Raw genomic sequence first — 23,641 nt, 5'->3', positions numbered from 1 at the left:
CGGTTAAACCTGCATGCAGCAGCAGCAGCAGCAGCCTAAGACTGCTAACAAACATGTCCTTCATAAATTATGTTCTTGAATTAAAGTTAACACAATTAAGCACATCCTGTACAACACATGTTAAGTGTTAAAGCAGAAGTGAGTGGTCCAGTCGTTTTCGCTAATGCTGCGTTCCAGGCAGGCTTTTGAAATCGTAAATTACAGCTTCAAGTCACAACTTACGACTTTGTGGCGTTTCAGGCAACCCACTCGTGTTTCTCCGACCTGTTTTACCGGTGAAAGTCACTATAACGGCCACTCGTAACTTCTGACCTGTGAACTCGTACCAGATCGAACTGGTACCACTTCACGGTCGGAAAAATACGAGTTTCCTTGAACGCACCATAACAGTCCTCGTCGCTACGTCACCACATTCACGGCGTTCCTTGGCTGCACACATAGCCCTGCATGCCGTTCTCTCTCCTCATTGGATAAAAACTGTAGGATACGATAAATGTTTTCTCTTCGGCTCAGAGCAGAGCAGAGGGACTGAGAGACCCGTGTTTCGGTCCAAACACTCTATAGAAGTGATTGCTGTCGGAAGATATAACTATTTAAGACTTATATTAACACAAATATATCACTCACTTCTGCTTTAACTTACCAAACACTGCAACTATTATGCAGATGTGCCAAATGTTATTAATAATCAAAAAGAAAAATATACCATCTGACCCATTAAAAAATATATAGAGTGTTATGAATATGAAAATCCTCTGTGCAGGTATCAACGCCCTGTATTAAATCATGAATGCTGTGCAGTGAAGATGCCAACAGCTTCCTCCTTGTTGATCTTCTGGATGGATGTGGAAAGGGGAGCAGCTGCAGAGGAGGACAGGACAGTGTTGCACTCTCGTAGAGTCTGTGATGACCTGGAGTATTCCACTCTCAGAGAACCCATGAGGAGCCAAAAACGCTGACAGACCTGAGAGACATATGTGAAAGGCAGAAAATTACAGTACATTAATAACACAAGACATACAAACTAAAATACAAGTTATGATACTTTTCCATCAGAAATCACAATAAGACTCTTACCTGCTTTATTTTTGCACAAGTTCCCTCCTGCGTCTCAATGTTTCCTTCAGGTTCCCCACAACAGGCTGGGCAGTTAGTAAACAGAGATCAGCTGGGTTTGGCACACTGTCAGCAGCCCTGAAAAAAGAAAATTACCTATTAATTTGAACCATGACACATATTGGGCTGTGCCTGGAAAGCTAGGATAATAGGTAAATGGTTGGCAGGCCTCGTCCACTTTAGTCATCAAGACCAGCTGTGGAATCCCCATTAAGTTGACCTTTATGCGGATAGCTCCCAGCTTTTCCTCCAGCTTCTTCGACATGATGGAGATCTTAGTGGCGTCAATGACATAAGTCACACAGTGGATCTTCTCCTTGAGTCCTGGAGACTCACGGTAGCCCTGAACTTCAGAGTGCAGAGGAGCAGAGGGATTGAACTGGCTGATGTCATCTATATACAGCCCTGTGCTTTCCTCCAATCCCATGGTATCACACAAGATGATCGGCAGTGCTTCTCCATCTCGTCCAGCTTTCAAAGAGTAGCTGCGAAACTGTGTGGTGAGGCTGGTGGCAGAGCAGCCAGCGATGGCCTGGCTGGTGACGTGGCCTCTGAATACAGAGTTGACAGAATTGAAGAAGCTGGACTTTCCAGCTCTGACTGGTCCAATGAGCAAAACTCGAATCTGGGACACAGAGCTGACGATGGGTTTGTAGGTCTTAATACTCTCCATCAGCTCCGACCTCCTCGTAGATTCCCAGATCATATTTCTCCATGGCTGTGGTTCTGGTATTTCTTCCACTTCATAGACTTCACACTCAGTCAGTGTGAGGTCATTGCCATGCATTTCTGCATCACTTAAGTTGTAATAATTTCCTAGGTTGCTGTACACCACTGCTTGATTGCCATTGGCAACAACCAATGCATTTCCAAAATATGGACCAGAGTTGGCATTCATTAGCACTGCATTGGCAGGGTTGATGACTGGATATTTGAGGAGCCTTTCTCCGCGGAAGGTGAAAAGAAAGGCCCGGTCATCACGCACATACTGACCAGACTGACTGAAAGGTTGTTTGGTGTATCCTCCAAACACATAACCTGAGGCGTTGAAGCCCACTGACACAGTGGGTCTGTGGTGGTCACATCGTTGGTGGAAGGCTGCAGCAGTGAAACCATGGACGCTGGCCTTGTACAGCAGCTTTAGTCTGATTCCTCCCACTTGGGAGCAAATAGATCTCTGCTGGTTCCTGGTTAACTTTGAGTCCATGGTGGACAGGTGGTCTATGTGTAGAGGATGATACTTTTCCTCACTTTGGTTTCTGTACTCTTCCCTTGATATTAATTGAGGGGAGGTGGTTTCTGTTTTCATTCGTTTTAATTGCCTTTGGTCCCAGCACATGAAAGGCCCCAATGATCCCCAGGTTGTCAAATCTCCTTTCAAGGCTGTCCAGGAGACCGTCAAGATATGGCACCATTACCTAAACATGGTACAAAAAATAAGTACAGAGTTTGATTACCTTTACAAACCTTTAAACAAGGAGATAAGCTAAGAGTTAGGTCTCCTTCCTAGAAGTGCCCTGTAATACAAAATATATTGAAAATAAAATATCACAATAACAATATAACATGAATGGTGATAAGTAAACAGTAAGCAACCAGGGAAAGGCATCCTGCAACTGCTTTGCCACACCATGCAACCTTCCTGTGATGAGAAAAGAAAATAATATATATCAAAACATGTAACAAATTCTCTCTAACCTCATGCTCGCTATAAACATGCAGTAAAATAAACTCCGCTTGCAATCAAGTTCATACCAGTCATCACAGCAGCTCCATCTGTTCCCAATCCATACAGTTTTTCGGTTGGGACTTTTTTTTTGTCCAGCACTTCCTTTATGGCTGTGACAATGCTGTCTGCCTTCCCATCAGTAACATGCACAAGGTCAAGAAACTGGCTGTAGAGTTTGCCTTCTGCGTTCATATATCTGAAAAACATTGTTAAAAAGACATCTTCAACATATGTGTATTACTGATTCAGTCATTGATTATTGTCCTCTCAATTTACCTGACATGCAGATCTAGCTGCCTCTTCACAGAGACATCTGTGCTCTCATCCACTTCCAGTCCAATAGCCACAGAGGACTGGATGTCTCTGAGAATTGGCTCCTCCACTACTGCAGCCAAGATCTCCAACATGTCATCTATTATTTTATGAGAACGGTAGTTTGTGGTTTTTCCAATCTAGAAGTTAAATATATTAATTACAATTTTTGAGGCAGACAGATAGAGGCAAGCTGACTTGCAGTGATGATATGCAAATGTAAACAATACACAGTAGCATGATAATCTTTTACCTTCAACTTTTCGAAGTGGTCACATCCTAGCAACTCGGCTAGCTCAAGAAGAGCTGGTTAATTTGTGTGATGTGCTTGCTCTCGTTTGGTTAAATAGTAGAGGCATTTAAACCCCCCAATGACCGCCTCATGCTCCAATACAATAACTGGGTCAAAGGTAGCCACAACAGAGGTACCTATACACAGCAAGTACAAATAATGTTATTGCAAGACAAAGCAGGTTACTTATGATGATTAATTAAAATGACTTCCTATTAAGTCACCTTGTGCCAGTAGGGCCTGTGACCTCACACTCTGTGTGTGGTGTTCCGTACTCATGTGCTTATCCAAGTAATCCACTTGGTAAAGTTTACAGCCTGCCTCAATGAAAGGCCGCTTCCCTGTTCCTCTTTTTGGTGCCTGCTTATGCTGCTGACATAAGCGGCAGAACATTCCTATAGGGACAGAGTAAAGTCAGTGACATTATTGATTGCTCTTCCAAATACAATGAATTTATTATGTATTTTATTGTTTATTTATTTAACATAAATATTTACATGTATATTATGCAAAAAAAAAAAAGATTCAACACTCACCATTATCTGTGTGGTAGAGCCATGAGTGGAACCGGCTATTTTTTTCAACCCATTTAGGGTCCCAGCCTGTGCTTCCCTTTAGGTTTTTCTCCTCTACTCTCATCTCTCTTTCCTGCATTATCACTTTGCCCTCCTGCTCCTTCACTCGGCTCTCCCTCTGCTGTACTCTGCTCTCCTTCACTTTGTTCCACTGCTCCTCCCTGTCTAATGTTACTTGGCTAATACTATTACAGAAAACATTGACGTTAGATAATTTACACTCACATCACATTTTAATTAGAAGTGTGAACATTGTGAATTTTTTACCTAACCATCATCACTTGAGTCAGTAAAAGGCTAATGATACCTGACTAGCATCATCTTCATCAGGTGTCTTTCTCTTCTTTGAGAAATATTTGAACAAGCTCATCTGAAAATGCAGTCAGCAGTTACATCATGGCGTGTATTAGCTTAATGCTTTAGGCTACTCACGTTAGCGACACTGATTTGACTGTGCTGAGTTGGCACCGGGCCCAATTAATTAAGCTACCGATATGTTACGTAACCTTAGCTGGCCATCAATATTTTGCGAGTGTCTATTAAACTTATGCAATTAATATTATAAGTTTTCTTAAGCTAATAAGTCTACCTTCTCTCCAGTAAGTTGTTGCTCTATTTTCAAGATGACGCTCCTCTGACTCTGACTCCGGTCGGGTGCCTGCCTGGGCTGCTTGACGTGATGTCACTTTCAACGCCGCGCTCTCGCGAGTAATTAAAGCAGAAGTAAGCGATCCGGTCGTTTTCGCTAATGCTGCGTTCCAGGCAGGCTTTTGAAATCGTAAATTACAGCTTCAAGTCACAATTTATGACTTTGTAACGTTCCAGGCAACGCACTCGTGTTTTTTCGGACTTTTTTACCGGTGAAAGTCACTATAACGGCCACTCGTAACTTTAAGACTTATATTAACACAAATATGTCACTTACTTCTGCTTTAACGCCGATGGCACCGGGCACCAACCATGAGCGGGGGCGGAGTGGGGGGTGCTTCCAAAGAGCCAAAGAGTAGATAACTGAGCAAGATAGTTATCTAGTTTACCACAGCATCACTGCTGTGATGGTGGAGGTGTGATGCGGCGGTGGTCTATTTGACGTTTAAAAAAAAAAGAAAAAAAGAAAATTGAAGGAGCGGCGGCTAGGATTTAGGAGTGGCGGGCCGCCACATCTAAATGAATGTAGAGGAAACACTGAGTTAGGTTTAAGTGTCAGGAGTCATTCACGCAGCGGCGTCATCGGCCGTAGCCTACGGCTCCGCTAACGTTCATCTTTCCTCTGTCCTGGACGGTGTTGGAGTTGAGATCATGTTTTATGTGTCGCTGTCTCTGCCCTAAAACTTAAAATGAAGTCAGGATTTTCAAGTTTTTCTTTGTTTTTATTTAAGCAGTGTTATACAAGTTCTCACAGAGATTTATTCTGTGCAGCGATTAATTCTGGTGCCCTATCTATAGTCATAAAGCTCAGAAATCAATGTAGGCTACTTATGTATTTACTTGTAAGAACGAGTTCATGTTGATACACACTCACATATATAAAGATAAATATAACACAAAATATATAAATATAAAATAAAGATACTAACCTGATAAGCATTTTTTAAAATTGATTTCTTTTTTTTAATATATCCCCTAGGAATCACTGAAGCATGACATCTTTCAGAGACTGCATGACCAACTGATCCACGTCTTGGAGAGGCAACCCCTTGACCTGGAAGGATTGCAGTTTGTTTGCCATCAACATTTTGTTTTGTTCAGTGCTCTTGTTGAACTGGTGGATGTGGGAGAGCACATCCAGACAGCACTGGCCGATCTGAATTCTCTCATCCAGCGAGAGAGAGAGAGTGAACACACATTTGCCACACTTGATGTCCAGCGGGGATCTCCTGGACGCCCACGGTTGACAGTGTCAGTAGACACTCTTTCGCATTTAATTGAAATTGGTCTGCCGTCACGTTGTATTGCCAGACTCCTCGGTATGTCAAGAGCCACACTGTATAGGCGTATGGCGGAGAACAACCTGTCAATATCACAAACATACAGTGGCTGCAGTGATGATGAGCTGGACTCTTTGGTCACAGCAATTAAGAACACTATGCCAGATGCTGGGTGCAGAGTCGTTCGAGGTGCTCTACTAGCACAAGGACACCGAGTGCAGTGGGACAGAGTCTATGCAGCCATGCATCGTGTGGACAGTCTTGGGGTGTGTGGAAGAAAATATTCATTTTTGATGTAACAGAAGAACCTCGAGATGTAAATGCCTTCACTGTCCATCTTGAAATGCAAATACCTTTTGTAACCCCTCCCTTCCCACAACTGTATATCTGTATGCCTTGACCTTCATTCTGGGTCTGTCTATGGTTGCAGACACTCTCTGTATCATAGACTCACCGTTTTCCGGAATCCTATTAATTTCACCACACACAGCAAACTTTGGGATCTGAACTTGTGATTTTTCTACAACAGGTGCTCTCTAGGCTGTCCTCCCTGGGATGTATAGTGAGGAGAAAATACTCAGTCCCTTACCCCAAGTACCTGGTCCACATTGACACCAACCACAAGCTAATTAGGTATGGCTGCATGCTGTTAAGATGTAAACATGTAAACACACACATGAGTGTTTTTCTGTTGTATTTTTTTTGTTTGTTTGTTTTTGTAATGTCATACCACCAACCTTGTCTGATTTCTGTTTAGGTACAACTTTGTCATCTTTGGGGGCATTGACGGCTACTCAAGAAAGGTAAGACTTTCATACAACAATAGATACACTGAATAAATGGATAAACAGACAGACAGTAACTTTAAAATACTTCTAAAACAAATGCAACGCAAACAAAGCGCATAAAATACATACAACTGCCTTACACTAGTGAATTGTGTAGCCTGATTGGCCTGGTGATAAATGATCTGTCAAGTCTTTCAGTTGAACAGTTTTGGGATCTCAATTGCCAAATAATGTTCTTTGTTATGTGTAGATCATGTACCTGAAGATAGCAAACAACAATCGGTCAGACACTCACTTGGCCTTTTTCACTGAAGCAGTGAATGAGCACGGGTTTCCTCAAAGGTAATTTTATATACATACTGAACAGAAATTTAAACACTTTTGTTGCTCTTTGCTCCCATTTTTCATGAGCTGAACTCAAAGATCTAAAACTTTACAGAATGAATATTACACAGGTGTCACCTGTGTAATATTCATTGTCTAATCAGCATCTTGATATGACACACCTGTGAGGTGGATGGATTATCTCAGCAAAGGAGAAGTGCTCACTAACACACATTTAGACACATTTGTGAACAAGATTTCAAAGAAATATGTCTTTTTTGTCCATAGAAAAAGTTTTAGATCTTTGAGTTCAGCTCATGAAAAATGGGAGCAAAAACAAAAGTGTTGCGTTCAAATTTTTGTTCAGTATAGTTTATAAGTCTAAGTTTCAGGGTAGCTGTCAGCCATCTGATGCTCAGTAGAGGTTTGGAGATGTCAACAAAACATGCCCCTAAACATTGAGGAAACATTATTTAAAAATATTACAATTAATAATTTCATGTTTTTTATTTTCAGAGTAAGGGGAGATCATGGAGGAGAGAATGTTGGAGTTGCTGAGCTAATGTTCACAGTTCGTGGCACTGACAACAACAGCTTCATTGCAGGCAAAAGTGTACACAATCAGCGGTAAGTTAACCTTCATTTTGGAAGCTTTTAGTATCACATTAAGGTTAAGATGCCTACATTTCTTAAAATATGAATCAAAACAATGTTTTGGAGAAGTTCTCAATCCACACAGTTGAATATTATTTCTGCTCCTGCTCCTTTCCTTTTACATCTCTTTCTTGGCCCCTCTCCTGCTCTTTTCCTTCTCATCTTCTCTCCTCTGCACATGTTGTGCACCTCTCCCCTTCTTCCTGGAATAAGAGCATTATCTTTTCTGGCCTATGACTGCCAGAGACCCTTTAATTTTTAAAGTGAAGGAAATGGGACTAAATATTATGGGAAAAATAAATAAATACTTTGAAATGTGTGCAAACCTTGTAAAGAACAGTTCATGAAAAATGTCACCTTGCCCCCAATACAGAATCGAACGGCTCTGGCGTGATGTGTTCATGAGTGTAACTGGAGTGTACTACAACATCCTGCACTCTCTTGAAGAAGAAAACATGCTTGACATCAGCAACATCATACACATTTTCTGCTGCCACTACATCTTCCTCACACGGATCCAGGCCAGTCTGGACGTGTTCTGTGAGGCATGGGACAACCATCCCATCAGAACAGAGGAAAATCTGACACCTAATCAGCTGTGGCAGGTGGGACAGGCCCTGAATCCCATTGCAGATCCTGATCCCCAGGTAAATAATTCTTGTTAAAAATTAGTCTTTTTATTTTCTAGAAAAACGTCATTAAAATAGTTACATACAGTCTTTCTTTGTCAGGGTCTGTTCATTCCAGAGATCGAATGGGAGGAGAGTGGATTCATCAATGACATTCATCCCAGCGTCAATGTCCCTACTCTGGAAAGCCCTCTCTCAGACCCTCAAATGATGGAACTGCAGGACAACATTGACCCACTGCAAGAGTCAGATTGTTTTGGGGTGGACATATATCTAAGCACTGTCCAATATGTTGAGAACCTACTTCAGGATACATGAATGCATGCTGTAGATTGACATCTGCATCCTTTTCACTTGAGCCTTGCATACCATCTGTGAAACACAATAAAGAAATGTCATTCAATGTAGTTTTTTGTTTTGTTTTTTTAAAGGGTATAACATCAAAACTGGACAATTATATTTTTCCAAAAAAAATTATTTTAGAAACATATCATGCACAAGTTAGGTGTACAAACCGGTGGCATTATTACAACCAAATATGTCACTCCCCATAAGAAACAAGAGGGGCCAAAATATCTATTCATGATCATGTCACAGTAGCACCTTAGCAGCTAGATTTAAGGTAATGACAAAATGGCAATAACTCGAGAACAAGTGCACAGATAGACAGACAAACACCAACTCAACATCCACATCTCTCATTAACATTTAGTAGGACAAGCTGCCAGAGAATTGGATGTAAGAAGGATGGCAAGAAAACCTCTGTAACTCAACAGTTGATGTAGGATATAGGTTTGATATTAGAATGTTGCATGGGTTAGGGTTAGGGTTATGAAGTACAAAAACTTTATGGAATGTGCACCTACACAAGCCCAAAGCCTGAACTAACGGAACTAGGGGCCATCATTAAGTCAAGATGGAACATCATCATTATTACAACCAAATATCTCACTCCCCATAAGAAACTAGAGGAGCCGAGATATCTGATTCATGATCATGTCACAGTAGCACCTTAGCAGCTAGATTTAAGGTAATGACAAATTGCAATAAATGGAGAACAAATGCACAGATTGAAAAAAAAAGTCAACATAACCAGTGTACTGGTATAAGACAAACACCAACTCAACATCCACATCTCTCATTTACATTTAGTAGGACAAGCTGCCAGAGAATTGGATGCAAGAAGGATGGTAAGAAAACCTCTGTAACTCAACAGTTAATGTAATTTCATCATGTTAATCAGTTAATCATGAATGTTTATCATGAGATCACCTACACAAGCCCAAAGCCTGAACTAACGGAACTAAGGGCCATCATTAAGTCACGATGGAACACTGTGTATGTCTGGTAGTGGCTGGGGAGCTTCAACTTGAGGAAGCAGGTGAGAGCCACAGGGTACTTTGAGGTGACAACCTCAACCACAAGTTTTTTCGTCAGCTGCTCCCACCCGACCCAGAACTTCATGAGATCACGCAGCACCTCTGGAGATGCTATGGAAGAGAAAAAATTGACACCTCAAATGCATTGCACCTCATATTTCTGTGCATCAGTACTACCATCTCAATATTGCTGCAATATGTTTGCTCTTATTCTTAGTCCCAGCATCCAAGCAACTAGGTGCAAAATGAGATGATGAATGCAATACAAGAAACAAGGACCGTTACCTTCCTCTATGAACTTCCTCAAAAATCCAGTGATGAGACTGACTTTCTCCAGTGGAACAGGGTCATCTTCATCCTCGTCGCTGTCACAACTGGGTTGTGGCCAGACAATGTGCTGGATCACAGTCTACAGGGTATCAAATACAAAGGTGTTTCATGTTAACACTGAAACAACTGTGGAATGATTTTTTTTAAAAGTACTGATGACTTGTTTATGAATTTACACACAACTGTAACAGATTAGAAAAATTAAATTACACAGTCTTTGCAATGGGCTATCCATGAGTTTCAAATGTAGTCCTACAACCTGCCATGTTGAGGACCCACAGGTGTTTCAAACTAATTAATTGGTCCTACTCCAATCAGAAACACAACTCAAATTGAAACACCTGTGTTGGTCCTCAACATGGCAGGTGTAGGACTACATTTGAAACTCATGAATATGTCGAGCTGGCTGAAATCCAGGAAGTAGTGGTACTTCCTGGTTGGTACTACCTGAATTTCAACCAGCTCCTTTATTTCCAGTCTTACATGATTGGCAAACTGATGTGTGTCTGACTAAAAAAAGAAAAATTAAAAAAATCTGACACACCTGGCTGGCTGAAATTCATAAAGTACCAACCAGGAAGTACCACTACTTCCTGGATTTCAGCCAGCTCGGCATATAGCCCATTGAATACATCCAATAGACAAGAGGGAGCTTACTTGTGAGTTAAGCTCCTCGTGTCTTGGAAAGATTATGTGATGGACATCTGGCCTTTCTGAAAGAAGTGGCCAGATTCATGTTTGTTTAAGGCCTTTTCGGATCTGTTTGATAGGCTGTTTGATGCGACGAAGTACCTGCAGACAGATTTGACAGGTGGAAGGACAACATTCCTAATAAGGGACAATAAAAGTCTTTAGTCTAAGTCTACCACTTTATCAAGTCACAAATGTGGATTTGTGAAATGCTTACTGCATGTGTAAGGAGTTCCTGGAACAGCCAGTCATGATTGGTAGAGGTTGGAATAGGAAGATCCCAGGACAGGCAAAGATCAGTCACACTGCTGGTTTCTGCTACAGTAAGTTCTGCTTTCTTGAGCTAAATCGGGTAGACAAGACATTCACAAAAATTAATATGTTAAAAGTGACATGCAAAGATACCTTGAAAGGTACAGTATAAACAGCCCAAATCTGGACAGGAAATGCTTTGCAATTCACATCAAGTGAGTGGTACTCACAAAACCAATAGTTTCACGATGATCAAGATCAGGACAGTCTTGCAGGGTCAGGGCTGCTGCTGCAGTGTCAGTGCTCCCGCCAGTCAACAGAGTCACCACAGGCAAACTGAGTCCTGATAAACCGATACCACTATGCAAGAAAGAATGACCCATCATCCGACCTGCCATCTCAAATAGGCTGCTTTCCCGAAGCACAGCAGCTGCAGAGGGAACCTGATGTTCTTTTTCCCCTTCGAAAATGTTTGTAAGAGCAGCAGAGCCTTAATAAAAAAGGAGAAAAGTATTTACAGATCAGTGCAGATCTTAACAGGTACTGTAATTGGAATCCTACTTTGTCATTCTCACACACTGTAGTCAAAGTATGGACTTTTACCGTCATGTCAAACAGAGTACACCAGTAACTTTTAAATAGTGTAACATTAGCAGAGGTTACAGAGGTGGTCCTGCAGTATAGAATAATGGTCTGTTTGGCTTGTGAATGCTTTTTCTGCATTATAAATTTTGTGATCTTTTGTGTTCTGTCTGATCTTTGATATAATCTGTCTGTACTGTTGATTGTCCATTGATGCAATAGGTCTAGCTTAGTCCAAGTCCAAGTCCAAGTTTCCCATGGGAACAATAAAGTATATCTATTATCCAGTGCCATAACATGTTGGTCAAGCTGTTTGAAAACATGCATGATCACAATGACAGACCAAATTCTTTGGAGTTTTATCAAAATGAAGCTGAATGTTTACATGTCAATATTAGTCATTGATGAAATTAGTATCAAAGGAATAGGCTACAAGCAAAAGAGCAAACACATGTTTAAAAATGCACATATTCCTACAGAAGGTAATATGTACACTCTCTACACATACAAACCTAAATTTATATTGAAGCCAGTCTTGAGTTTCTGCATGGCCATTGACAAAACATGTCTGTTGACACCGACGCCAACTGCTGCATCTCCTTGAAAATTAAGATGATCTCGGATTAATCAAACAGATATCCAATACATATATACACACACACATACAGTATATATCTTCTGTAGATTAAGGAACATGCACTCAACTCCCATGATTTAAAGTAAATAAGTATACACTTATTCCACATGACCATCTATAATCAAAGAATGGTGCACTTGTTAGTAATACCTCTCAACCTGCACTTCAAAGGAGCAGCCCAGTTAACATCATGTTGTTTATAGAATGAAATCAATGCGCTGTCCTGTTCTTCTGCATCAAACGTGTCGACTGCCAGAAAGAGATGTGGGCATTCGGCATTATGGCGCAGCAGTTCTTCTCGGAACAACTCACTAGCTTTCAAGGGGTCCAATTCATTCATCCATTCTGAAAATGTAATTTTTAAAAGAAATGAAGAGGAAAGGGGGGGGGGGGGTTGGTGCAAAGGAACTTCCAAATGATACACTCACATCAGCTAACATCACTTAGAGACTACATCTGTCATATAAACAATGACAGTTGCATCTGCATTTTGAAGGATTATTACAGTATCAAACTTAATGTGTATGTTTTAGGATTACTGTTCTTAAAGATATTGGTTGTAGCTCTTTTTTGTCACCTGCTGACACTGGTGTTGGTGTTGGTAAGTGTGGAACTGAGGGTCCTGGCAATTCCTCTCCGTTGGCTGCTTCACTGTGGTCAGCAACAGCCATTCTTATGACAGACAGAATCAAATTTAAAGATTACTTGAAAACAGAGACAAATCATGATCACATTTCAGTTAGACAACTTTTGAATGAGAAAAAAAAAACATTCACTCCACAATTCCCACCTCTGGAATTCACAGGATATAGGAGTAATATAGTTAGGGGTCACACACTCTACACATTCTTCATCCCACTCAAAGAAACGTCTTAACTTTCCATCTTTAACATAAATCTGTTTAACTTCTTACCCATCACAACAGGTACTTGCATGAGATGGGAGTTCATCTGTAGGAAAAAAATCCTCACAAATTGGGCAAAGCTGGAAGACATGGAAAAGGGTCAAAGGTTTAAAAAAAAAGAAAGGAAGGAAGGATGTAATTATAATCAGAAAAATGTCATGACTAATAAACCTCTATGACATGTGATATTTGCTAAGCTAAGAAATAGTACTATGATCACATAGAGTGTCTATGACGTGAATTTGGTGAGATGTGTTGTCAGGGGACACCCTCTCTATCCAAAGCACCGCTGTTCCAAACAATGAAAAAGAAGAAGAATAAAAAAGGTATTATTACTAAATTGAAATTGCAAAGTAACATAAAACAGCACTGATTACCTGCATCTCTGTGGGTGGTGCGTCTGACAGTTCGACGTCCGGTGCGTCTGACAGTTCGACATCTGAGCTCGACATCTCCAAAAGAGAAAAGAAAGGAAAAAAAATGAAGACAGCTGTTGCTATACTGGAAAGTCATGTGCACAAACTTTAATTAAGTACATACTTATTTGACAAATGAGAGAAATATTGTAATATCAGCTTACAGTTGTTGCTACATTGCTACATTCCTCCACATGTAGAGGCAACAGCTGCAGGGGCATTTTGGTGCCACATGTTATACATCTCGAGTGTGGCATCTTGGAGAACTCTTGACAGTCATACGGCAGTGGCTGTGTGTCTAACTGCTCCTGAAGTGGAACTATATACACCATGTTTTTGCCATTGTTGGTTGCAGCTTTGAGGAGACGAATAGAGTAACCTTCTGAGTCGGTGGGAATTATTGAAAGTCTCCGCCGCCCACTACCACCTATTTTAAAATGGAAAAACACAGGTGCCCTTTAAAACCTTGCAGTAACACAATATTAGTATATAGGAGAAATAGCATGCTGTTCCATATTTTAGACCATTCTTACAACATTATAATGTTATCCATGCAGAACCTCTGTAAAATTGTACAACATGAACTAAGGGGATCCACCATGATCCACCAAAGAGATTGCAGAAAAAAATATGCATAATATGTCTTCTTAAAATATGTTGTACCATGTCTGACAACTTACTCTACAACATGAAGAGTGATGTGTATGATAATTCAAGTAGGGCTTTGAATGTGAATAACATTACCTGCCATATTTTACATCATTGGAGATTGAGAAAAATTCTACCTGTGCTCTTGTAGAACATCTACCCCCCTTTTAATGTTTTTAGTTTGGGGAACTCCTCTTCCAGTACAGCCACAAGCTATGAAACAAAGGCAAGTCAGTAAGTCAGTGAATGGGCCCTTAATGCCCCCTTATCATAAATCAGCATCAATGCTGACTTAAGGTATGGAAATTACCCACTGTACATACAGCTGTGAGGCAAAATACAGGGGACACTATTGGAACAAGGGTGTTAAAAAATGTAAAAAAACAAACAAACAAAAAAAAAAAAAACAGAGGGACCAGCTAGTGTCAACAACATTATGTAGTCAAGGTAACATGAAATTTAAGTGCTGTCCCATTCCCATCACAGCATCTGGACCCTTTTAGACTCTCACACTTTACAGCTGATGTCAGTTAAATCTCTGAAGGCTCACGGCCCGAGTTTTTAGGGGCAGAATAGAACTGGGCCCATGACAAGTTATAAAAAATCCAGTAGTCCATCCAACAGTCATACCCACAAAATTGTTGCTAGATAAATATTACAGTATTTTGTCAAAACTTTCATATTGCCCTACATCAAGCGTTCTACAATGCTGTATACAACATAATATGATTACCTCATTGTGTTTTAAGTTGTCTGCCATGTTTATCATTCTTTTCCCAAGGCCTGCATGGGCAAGTTCCAATTCCTCTGAACCTTTTGGGGTCAACTGTGTAGGTTCAGGGAGGACATAAATATGGAAATCCATCTTCTTTGCAGTCGGGGGGGTGGGTGTGTAAAATCTCCTTTTCCCTCTTGGCTGATTGTTATTGAACATGCCAGGGAATTGCCTGATGTGGAAATGAGAAAAAGATTATGTAAGGTACTGTAAACCAGGCAGTCTACATTACAATGAGACAATTATAAAAATGTATGGCTTTAGTTGATGGTTTTTACTTCATTGTCAATTATCAAGATTACAATTAACTAATTAAAAGTATGCCAGACATCAATATTCAGTAGGCTACTCTAGAAAATAAAAACCACTGTCATGTTAACCTGTGTCAATTAATAAACACTACATGACCATATGCTTCATCTACATACCAAGATCACTGTTGGACTTGCAGTGATCAATCTTTAACTATACATGCATCACCTTTTCATTGCCTGCTTCACCCTATTGTCGCTTGTTGCTGGGCTAGAGGGGAGCCTGCTGCCCTGACTGGTGTGCTCTGAGGTGGACCTGGGGTTGTGGAGGGCGAGGACAGCTCCCTCGCCAAGAGCTGTGCAATGGCATGGGCAGCCTCCTCAACTCGAGAAGATAATCCCTGTCAATCAACCAGTTCAGGTCCACTTACGTTAACTGCTAATATCCAGAGTCCCCCATTTGGGGGACTTGAAGACATGCATAACAATAACAGAGCCCCCACTGCACTGATTATGAAAGAATATGGTCATATTATATGTCAAATTAAACAGCAGAAGCTGGGCTACAACGTGTAAAAAAACATGTTTATATGACCCAAACACAGCCCAAACACTACTCAAACAAACAACTAGACATCAAACTTCATAAAGCACCTCTGTGTGGACCCAGTCGCCACATTTCTGGCTTGTATACAACTGTACATTATGCAAAACACATCAGCGACCTCTCATCTGAACGTAAACATCGGGGCGTTCCTCAACAACCGCGGCTAACATAGCAGCTAGCAGCAGCACGGCAGAGGGAGAAGACAACAACCAGCAAAGTCGAGCAAAAACAGACACTGCGTGGCCAAAACATGGTCGTACATTTGCTCTTACCTTTGCTGTTTTGCTGTGAAAAGGTTGTGTTATGGGTAAATCCACAATATTTCCAGTTGAACTCTGCCTAGTGTTTACATCTGAACTAGCCGGGCCGAAACCCGACGGCTCTAGGACCCTGTACGGAGCCTGACGGAGCGCACACAACCCCACGTTGGCCTGCACGTGGATCTGCTGATCTGATTGGTTCATGGCTGTCACATGGCTGCCAGTGCGGCCAATCACATCGACCTGGGTCCTCTCTCTCTATTGGTTCAAATGAGCCCCCGCTTACCCGAATCGACCAATGCGCTGCAGAGATAGAGGCTGAAAGCCAAACCCACCCAGAAGCTGCTCTGAGTGCAGCAGGGCGCAGAGACACTGAATCCACTATGTTAGTTATTTACAATCGGTTCCAGTAGATTTATTTTCAGTTAGTTTATCCAAATTGTGTGAAAATAAAGATTAAACAATAGTTTATAGTAGCAGGTGGTTCCAGGCTGTGCCAAAAATGGACATTTTGGAAAGTTCGCCTGGATATTTTGTAGTAAAATCTAAATAATTTTGTCCTGCTTCAATTAATCAGAATCAACCACTGCAGAGACAATCACATGTTGTACAATGATTTTATAGAGAGTTTGAGCTAAATCAGCATTATTCTAAAGGGCACTCATCAAAAATATGATTTTTTTTTAGGCGAATATTAATTTTATTAATTTTTTTCTGTGTGTCATCTTCATTTACTCTTCACCAGTAACAGATATACTGAAATTTACACATCTCAGCAATTCTTCATTTTTTTCCCTTTACTATGACACCAAAAGTATTCAAATAGACCTTGTGGTTGCAGAGATATACTCATTTTATTATGGATATGCAATTTTCGAGAAAAGGCCTAAAAAATAGGCTGGATTCTAACTCATCATTCCCTCCCAGTGCCCCCAGTGCCAACACTTTTGAGAATTTCTACTTTTTTTAAAACAGCCACAGAATATGTTGTGCTGTGACTAAAATGACACAGAATATCTCAATTCAAAAGGGGGGGCTCTCTCTTTCACCAGGAAAAAACTGAGTTTGCAGCATGTCCCACCTTTTCATTATCCTCATTATCCCCATTTCAATACAGCCTGTTTTCTCCAAATTCAGCAAGTTAAGGAGACATTTTCAAGCAGTAATAATAGGCTCAATAAATAAATAAAGTAGTGTGGAGATGTAGGATCAGACCGGAGACGGAGGTGAGTCTGTCTCCACACAACTAAAAACACAGAGGTTGATTGATTGATTGATTGATTGATATCTTTATTTCGATCATGTAAACGACAGTGTAAAAAAAAAATAAAAATAAAAAATAAGATAAAATAATAATATGATAAGTGAACAGAAAAATGTATACACAACATCTCATAAGCAACGCAGTTTACATGAGCGAAAAGGAGTAGGAAGAAGTATAAATTTATCTAATCCTACCCCTATAATTTTAACTATAGGCCTATGTTCTAATTAAACATTTTACACATTACACATTTTAATCCAAATAGTAAGTAAGCAAACACCTTGTGTGAATTATTCAATGTACCTCTGGAGAATCATTTCTTTATGTCTCTTTTTAAACATGATTACACTCGAAATGTTTTTGATTTCAGTACTCATATTATTCCACAGTTTTGCTCCACAAATGGTGATACAGAAACTTTTCTTTGTTGTGCGAGCTCTACCAACCTTTAGATTTGATTTCTCTCTTAAATCATAACCTTGCTCTCTTTCGTGAAACATTCTCTGAATGTTTCTTGGTAGCAGATAGTTCCTTGCTTTATATAATACTTGGACTGTTTTATGCTCCACCAAATCAAACAATTTTAGAGTTTTAGATTTCCAAAATAAGTCATTGGTGTGTGCCCCATAATCAACCCTGTGAATAATTCTCATTGCTCTTTTTTGCAGTATGAAAAGTGGCTGAAGTGCAGTTTTGTATGTGTTTCCCCATGTCTCTGTACAGTACTGTAAATAAGGAAGAATCAGTGAGTTGTACAGAATATAGAGTGATTTATGATCTAGGACATGCTTTGCTTTTACCAAAACTGCAATGCTGCGAGACAGTTTAGATTTTATATGTTTAATAAATGAGGCCCCGAGTCATGACATGACCCTGAACAGCCAGCAGGTGGAAGCAGACAGCTGCCGACTCCCACAGTTCCTGTAGTGCCGACTGCCATGTGCGCCACCATGAGCGGGCAAGGTGAGGCCTCTTCGTCGTCGGACTTCGACAACATAATGAACCGAGTTTTTAATGCACTCGATGCAACAAGACGTCAGCTGGAGGCACAAAGGGAGGATAACATCCTCAGTTCCACAAGAAGCGCATTTAGAAGAAGGAGGAGGGCTCGCCCAACGGCAGGTAAAAAAAATATATATATATATACAAAAACTAAGGCCTACCAGACTTCTCCCTCAAGTTAAAAAGAAAACTTTTCTGTTTAATTGTTAAATTGTTGAATTAATTTCTGACATATTAGTCTACTTGTCAACAATGAGTACCCGGAAATGTTGAGTACCCCAAAGTTTTATGTTAGAAATAGATAGTATGGGTCCCCAGTATTCAGAAACTGCCGGATGCTAACTTATATATATTGGGCAATTAGCATAACAGACATAATTAGCATAAATTAGCATAATTGCCTATATGGGCAATATTTCAACAAAATTGACTTGGCTGATCTGGGCAATATTGGAGTGGTTTTAGGGGTTATTGATGATGCTGAATCCATTTCTGACATTTTCAAAATTCAAAATGGCTGTCTAAACCGGAAGTGACCAGATTTTAACCGCCAGTGGGCCGATTTTGATGGATTTCAAAATCTGGTCATCGGTTTAGACAGCCATTTTGAATTTTGAAAATGTCAGAAATGGATTCAGCATCATCAATAACCCCTAAAACCACTCCAATATTGCCCAGATCAGCCAAGTCAATTTTGTTGAAATATTGCCCATATAGGCAATTATGCTAATTTACGCTAATTATGTCAGTTATGCTAATTGCCCAATATATATAAGTTAGCATCCGGCAGTTTCTGAATACTGGGGACCCATACTATATATTCCTAACATAAAACTTTGGGGTACTCAACATTTCCGGGTTCACAATGGGGCCCTATGGGCTGGCAAGTAGACTATATATTCAGTTTCTACAGTACATGTTGGAGTAGCTTACTGTTGTATCTTAACCTAATGTCTTGGCAGTAGACTAAAACATTTAGCTGTTGTGTTTTTGTTAGCATTGCGGGAAAGGTATGGCTAGCACATTGATGCCGCCATCTTGGGCACTTGCGCTGTGGTTTCTGACATAGATGTTTGACATACGGACAAGTAGTCAGACCAATATAATACATCCATGAGTCAGACCCTTGTACAAAAAATAAGTACGGTATACAATGTGGGTGTGTGTTTGAAAGTGGCGGCTGGTGACTACAAAAAATGGGGAGGACATGAGTAAAACTAGTCCACGGCGTCATGTAATTTTTTTTACTTGTTGGTGGCCTGGGAAAACCCTTCACATGTCGGGATTTTGACATTTTTAATTTTTGATATTTCCATAAACTAGACGTTTCCAGCTATTCATAACTTTTTGAATAACTGAGATAGCACTCTCAGATCAAAAGTTATGGGCATTTTAATCTACTATGGCCAAAAAACTGAAAAGTGAGAAAAATGGCTTTAAATAGAACGTTGCTGTTTCAACCCTCTAAAGACGAGTGTTTTACAAAACACTGAACAACTTCTGAGCCGTTTATGATAGAGACGAGCTGTAAACTGTATCTGAATCGTGTGATTTTCTGCTTTCCGATGGTCTTTGAATGGTGCCTCTATGACAAGGAGGGACCTCATAGGGTGCGTGTAATCACGTGGTACGGAACAGACGCTAACATAACATAGCATCAGTGCTAAACCGAACGTAACATTAATGCTAAACAGAGCGTAGCACCGGCACTAAACCGAACGGATAATCGGCACTTTCACATGTTTTACAAAACATCAACAACATATTATAATTTCCAAACCATTTATAATAAAGATTAGCTCTAAAAAGCATCCGAATCGCGGGATTTTCTGCTTTCTGAGGGTCCTTGAATGTTACTTCTACAACAACAACAACGATAGCGCTGCTGCTGCGGCTCAGCTGTGCTGTGGATCAGCTGGAAATGAATCGCCTTTCTCGCCACAAAGACATAAAAATAAGCACTTTCCGTTTTGTTTTCTCAAAATAATTTTTCACCAAGACGTAGTGGGGGGTTCAAAATACCAGAATCACACAAAATGTCAAAATCGCCGATTTAGTACTTTTTCACCTATTTTGGCTGTTTGCCACAATAGAATAAAAAAAAATAGCAAAATAATGTCTTACAAGATTTCTTTTAAAAGAAAACATCGTTTTATTCAGTCCTACTGTTTTCATATTAAGACAGGCCTAATGAAAAAGTCAGAGCATTTATCATGGCCATGGGATGTAAAAAAAAAAATCTGGAATTAATTAACAATAAAGCAACTTACTTGTTCCACTCAAATTACATAACTGTACTTTTAAAGCTTTTACTAGAAATGACATAGACCCCGTTCCTGTTTGTAAACAATGATGACGTCACCGAGATTCGTGCGCATTCTTGAGGCAGAAAGGCTGAGTTTCAGTGACAGCTTGTCATGTGCTAGTGGATTAAAAGATCGTGAAAATTAATTCAACAAACTAACGCTACATAAGGTTAGGCAACTTCCAGATCCTTATGGAATTACAGAGTGTTCATTGCATTGTAAAACATTTTTTTTTCTACGTAAATGTGGTGATTTCAGTGCGTAGCCCAGAGGCAGTCCTGCTCACTTTTCATTCAAACAAACTGATGTCACTGCCACAGTTGTTAGATTTCATCTATGAGACCAATATTAATCTCATAAAAAGAACTTAACCAGCCAGCGGTAAACCTCTGAAGTGTGCGGGATCCCCTGGGACGAGAACCGAGGTCTGCCCATGGGTCTGCGCCGGCAGATCAAGCTCAGTAGACCGGGCTACTGCTCTTGTGACAGCCACTGCCACGGTCCCTGGTCGCGGCTCACACAGACTCCCAAAAAAAACATCGGAGCCAATTTCCTAGCAAGCGTTATAAACTGACCACAGACTCTGTGTTAAACTGTGACGTGTTAACAGCGCTAAAGTCAAAATTAAAACAGTTTTTTGGCGGCTTTACTACTTATTATATGGCTGTCAGTTGTCAAGAAATGGCTAATTTCTGTTAGCCAGTCTATGAAGTTTAACATTATACGTTAGCATTAAGCTCACATTAAGCTTGTGAGCATAGACTGTAATGTGTTTTGAACGTTGCTTCAAACTATGTGGGTTTGATTGAACATCTTTGATTGGTACACCCGTACACACAACAGCTAGGCATGTTAATAGTGTTTAAAATACAATTATTTAACTAAAAAAACACAAATCTATGCAGCTACTCGTTCTGTCTTCCGGTGTTTCTGGGCCAACAATGCGTGTGCATCCTGTGATGACGTAGGTGTGGTGGAGAGGTGTCACTGTTGAGCCGTTTTAAGTGGATTTAGTCAATTTTCTTCCATAAAATAGATTCAAAATATATTATAAATTATTTGGTAATGGTTTATTTCAAGTTACTCTTTATTAAAAATATGATTATCTTCCTCTTGCCTCTCAAAAATAGAGGAGGACCAACCTCCTCTGCCTCTATTGACCAGCCTGGAGAAACTACCTCCACTGGCTTGGAGGCCTACTACTTACATACTTGAAGCAATGCTGTAAGTACTGGGCCTACATGTTTATAGGCTAGCCTGCTGCGTTTGATTTAACACGGAACTCGGAAAGATCAGACCTCCGGATCTTCCAACTCGGATCTTTCCGAGTTCTCCGTGCAGCAGCCTACGCAGCATAGGATAGGCTACAGATACACATTTGGGTTAGCTCAATAAAAAAAACAAGACTAGTAGTCTTCCATTATTGTCTGTGTTGTGCCATGACACTGCTTAGTGAAGAGAGAGTGAAGGTAAAATTTTTAACTGCATTTGAATGCCACGGAATAACATATCATTATTTTTTTTCCATCAAAGAACCTGCAGACAGTGATGGTGGGGTTTGGAGAGCCAGGCTGTTCCTACTCGGTTCAGAAGAGATGATTCTACCATCACACGCACAGTGCCTCTATCTATCAAAGATAGGCTTAGGTAATGTGCACAATTTATTGACTTTTATTGTGAGAATGAACTTGACTGCAAGACAACCCTACAGCAAGATACACAATAATTATTGATCCCGGCATGGCTTCTTAAATGTTGTTGAAATGCTGCATCCAATTCATTACACGGCAATGCTGGTGATACTGTAACATCAACCCAAAAGCACATGATTTTATTCCACTCCATTTCCTACATGTATTGAGCAGAGATTGCCATGAATGATTTTGGTCAAGCAAACACTATAAACAACATGCAACAATCAGTGTTTATCAAAAAAGGTACATTGTTTAAACATCATGTATCCATAATGTAACAGCTGGAATTCACAGCAATAACTCAAAATCTTACCAAGAATATTTTTATCATTTCTACTCAAAATTTAATTTCTAATCAAAACAAATCTAATTATACTAAAAAATAAGAATCATCACATGAAAAAGTAGCTTGTTTTAGACCATTTTTTTTAGTTCTTTCAAGCATATTTCCACTTGACATAATTAGAAAAATCTGATAGTGGAGCAAGTTTTTCTTTCTTATTACAAGCACAAAAAACCTGCTCTCACTGGCAGATTTGTCTACTTATTTCAAGTGAAAATTAGTTTGAAAAATATGAAAATTAACTAAAAACAAGTATATTTTGAGGTGACGAGTCTCCTTTTAAGTGGAAAGAGATTAGTTTTGACTAAAATTGAGACATTTGGACAAGAAATAAGACAAATATTCTTGGAAATATTTTGTGTTTCTGCAGTAGTAGAGAATATTGTTGTCATAGTATCATAAACCAGAACCATGAACAACACTATTTATATTGTGCATTTGATATCCAACAAGGAAAACACAGCTTCTGGCAAGTGCAACAGATAGCATTGGGCTCTATGCACAGCTACACTACTTCCTGAACTTAAGGCTGTTCTTTTATTTTCTGTCTTACATTATTGGACTAACTGATTAAACCAGGTATGTATGAGTAGTCACATACAGCCAATTTAGGAGGGTTCAATGCTTGAGGAGAAACTAGGTACAGGCACAGGTGGGGGAATCAACAGAGGTGGAACACATTAGCTAATCACAGAAGGAGACCACAGGAAGAGCACTGAACTCTGCTGCAACCGTTACACAAAGAACAAGGATGTAAGTCAAGACAGTGAGAATTTCACTGTAAAACTGGACAAGAACAAGGGACAAGATACAGACATTTTCTTGACAATGTGACAATTGTCTACATGCAATTGACATTAGTTTCAGAACTTTCTATGAGGATTGTAATAATGTTCTGTAACAATACAATTGCCCCATAATTAGATCAGCATATGACAAAATCTTTTTGATTTT

The 23,641-nt window shown here is 40.0% G+C and overlaps 2 protein-coding genes and 2 pseudogenes across 2 annotated transcripts; 1 reads left to right on the top strand and 3 right to left on the bottom strand.

The window, feature by feature from the left end:
• Positions 1 to 784: 784 nt before the first annotated feature.
• LOC146960480 (interferon-induced protein 44-like) lies at positions 785 to 2,335 on the bottom strand. The gene is made up of 3 exons (XM_085772345.1): positions 1,249 to 2,335; positions 1,078 to 1,142; positions 785 to 964 (listed from the first exon to the last, which is right to left on the bottom strand). The coding sequence occupies exons 1-3, from the start codon at positions 2,321 to 2,323 to the stop codon at positions 785 to 787; spliced, it is 1,320 nt and encodes a 439-aa protein (XP_085628471.1). The 5' UTR covers positions 2,324 to 2,335.
• A 28-nt stretch (positions 2,336 to 2,363) lies between these two features.
• On the bottom strand, positions 2,364 to 3,842 carry LOC146960479 (zinc finger MYM-type protein 1-like; annotated as a pseudogene).
• Positions 3,843 to 5,079: 1,237 nt separating this feature from the next.
• Positions 5,080 to 8,665, top strand: LOC146960478 (uncharacterized). The gene is made up of 8 exons (XM_085772344.1): positions 5,080 to 5,088; positions 5,652 to 6,218; positions 6,482 to 6,585; positions 6,710 to 6,755; positions 6,991 to 7,082; positions 7,581 to 7,691; positions 8,092 to 8,365; positions 8,450 to 8,665. Exons 1-8 carry the CDS (start codon positions 5,080 to 5,082, stop codon positions 8,663 to 8,665), a joined length of 1,419 nt encoding a protein of 472 aa, XP_085628470.1.
• A 954-nt stretch (positions 8,666 to 9,619) lies between these two features.
• On the bottom strand, positions 9,620 to 12,557 carry LOC146960477 (G2/M phase-specific E3 ubiquitin-protein ligase-like; annotated as a pseudogene).
• Between the last annotated feature and the right edge of the window lie 11,084 nt (positions 12,558 to 23,641).

This window comes from Trachurus japonicus, unplaced genomic scaffold, assembly GCF_045865225.1.
Source record: "Trachurus japonicus isolate A0001 unplaced genomic scaffold, Traja_1.0 AP030310.1".
Taxonomy (NCBI): Eukaryota; Metazoa; Chordata; class Actinopteri; order Carangiformes; family Carangidae; genus Trachurus; species Trachurus japonicus.
This window is presented reverse-complemented; position numbering and strand designations above follow the sequence as displayed.

Excerpts from the sequence above, each read along its gene's own strand:
- LOC146960478 (XM_085772344.1), top strand. Across the intron at positions 6,219-6,481 it reads ATCGTGTGGACAGTCTTGGG|GTGCTCTCTAGGCTGTCCTC; the intron begins GTGTGTGGAAGA and ends TTTCTACAACAG. Across the intron at positions 7,083-7,580 it reads GAGCACGGGTTTCCTCAAAG|AGTAAGGGGAGATCATGGAG; the intron begins GTAATTTTATAT and ends TTTTATTTTCAG.
- LOC146960480 (XM_085772345.1), bottom strand. The coding sequence starts at position 2,323 with ATGGACTCAAAGTTAACCAGGAACCAGCAGAGATCTATTTGCTCCCAA. Across the intron at positions 1,143-1,248 it reads CTATTATCCTAGCTTTCCAG|CCTGTTGTGGGGAACCTGAA; the intron begins GCACAGCCCAAT and ends CTAACTGCCCAG. Across the intron at positions 965-1,077 it reads CTTGTGCAAAAATAAAGCAG|GTCTGTCAGCGTTTTTGGCT; the intron begins GTAAGAGTCTTA and ends TATGTCTCTCAG.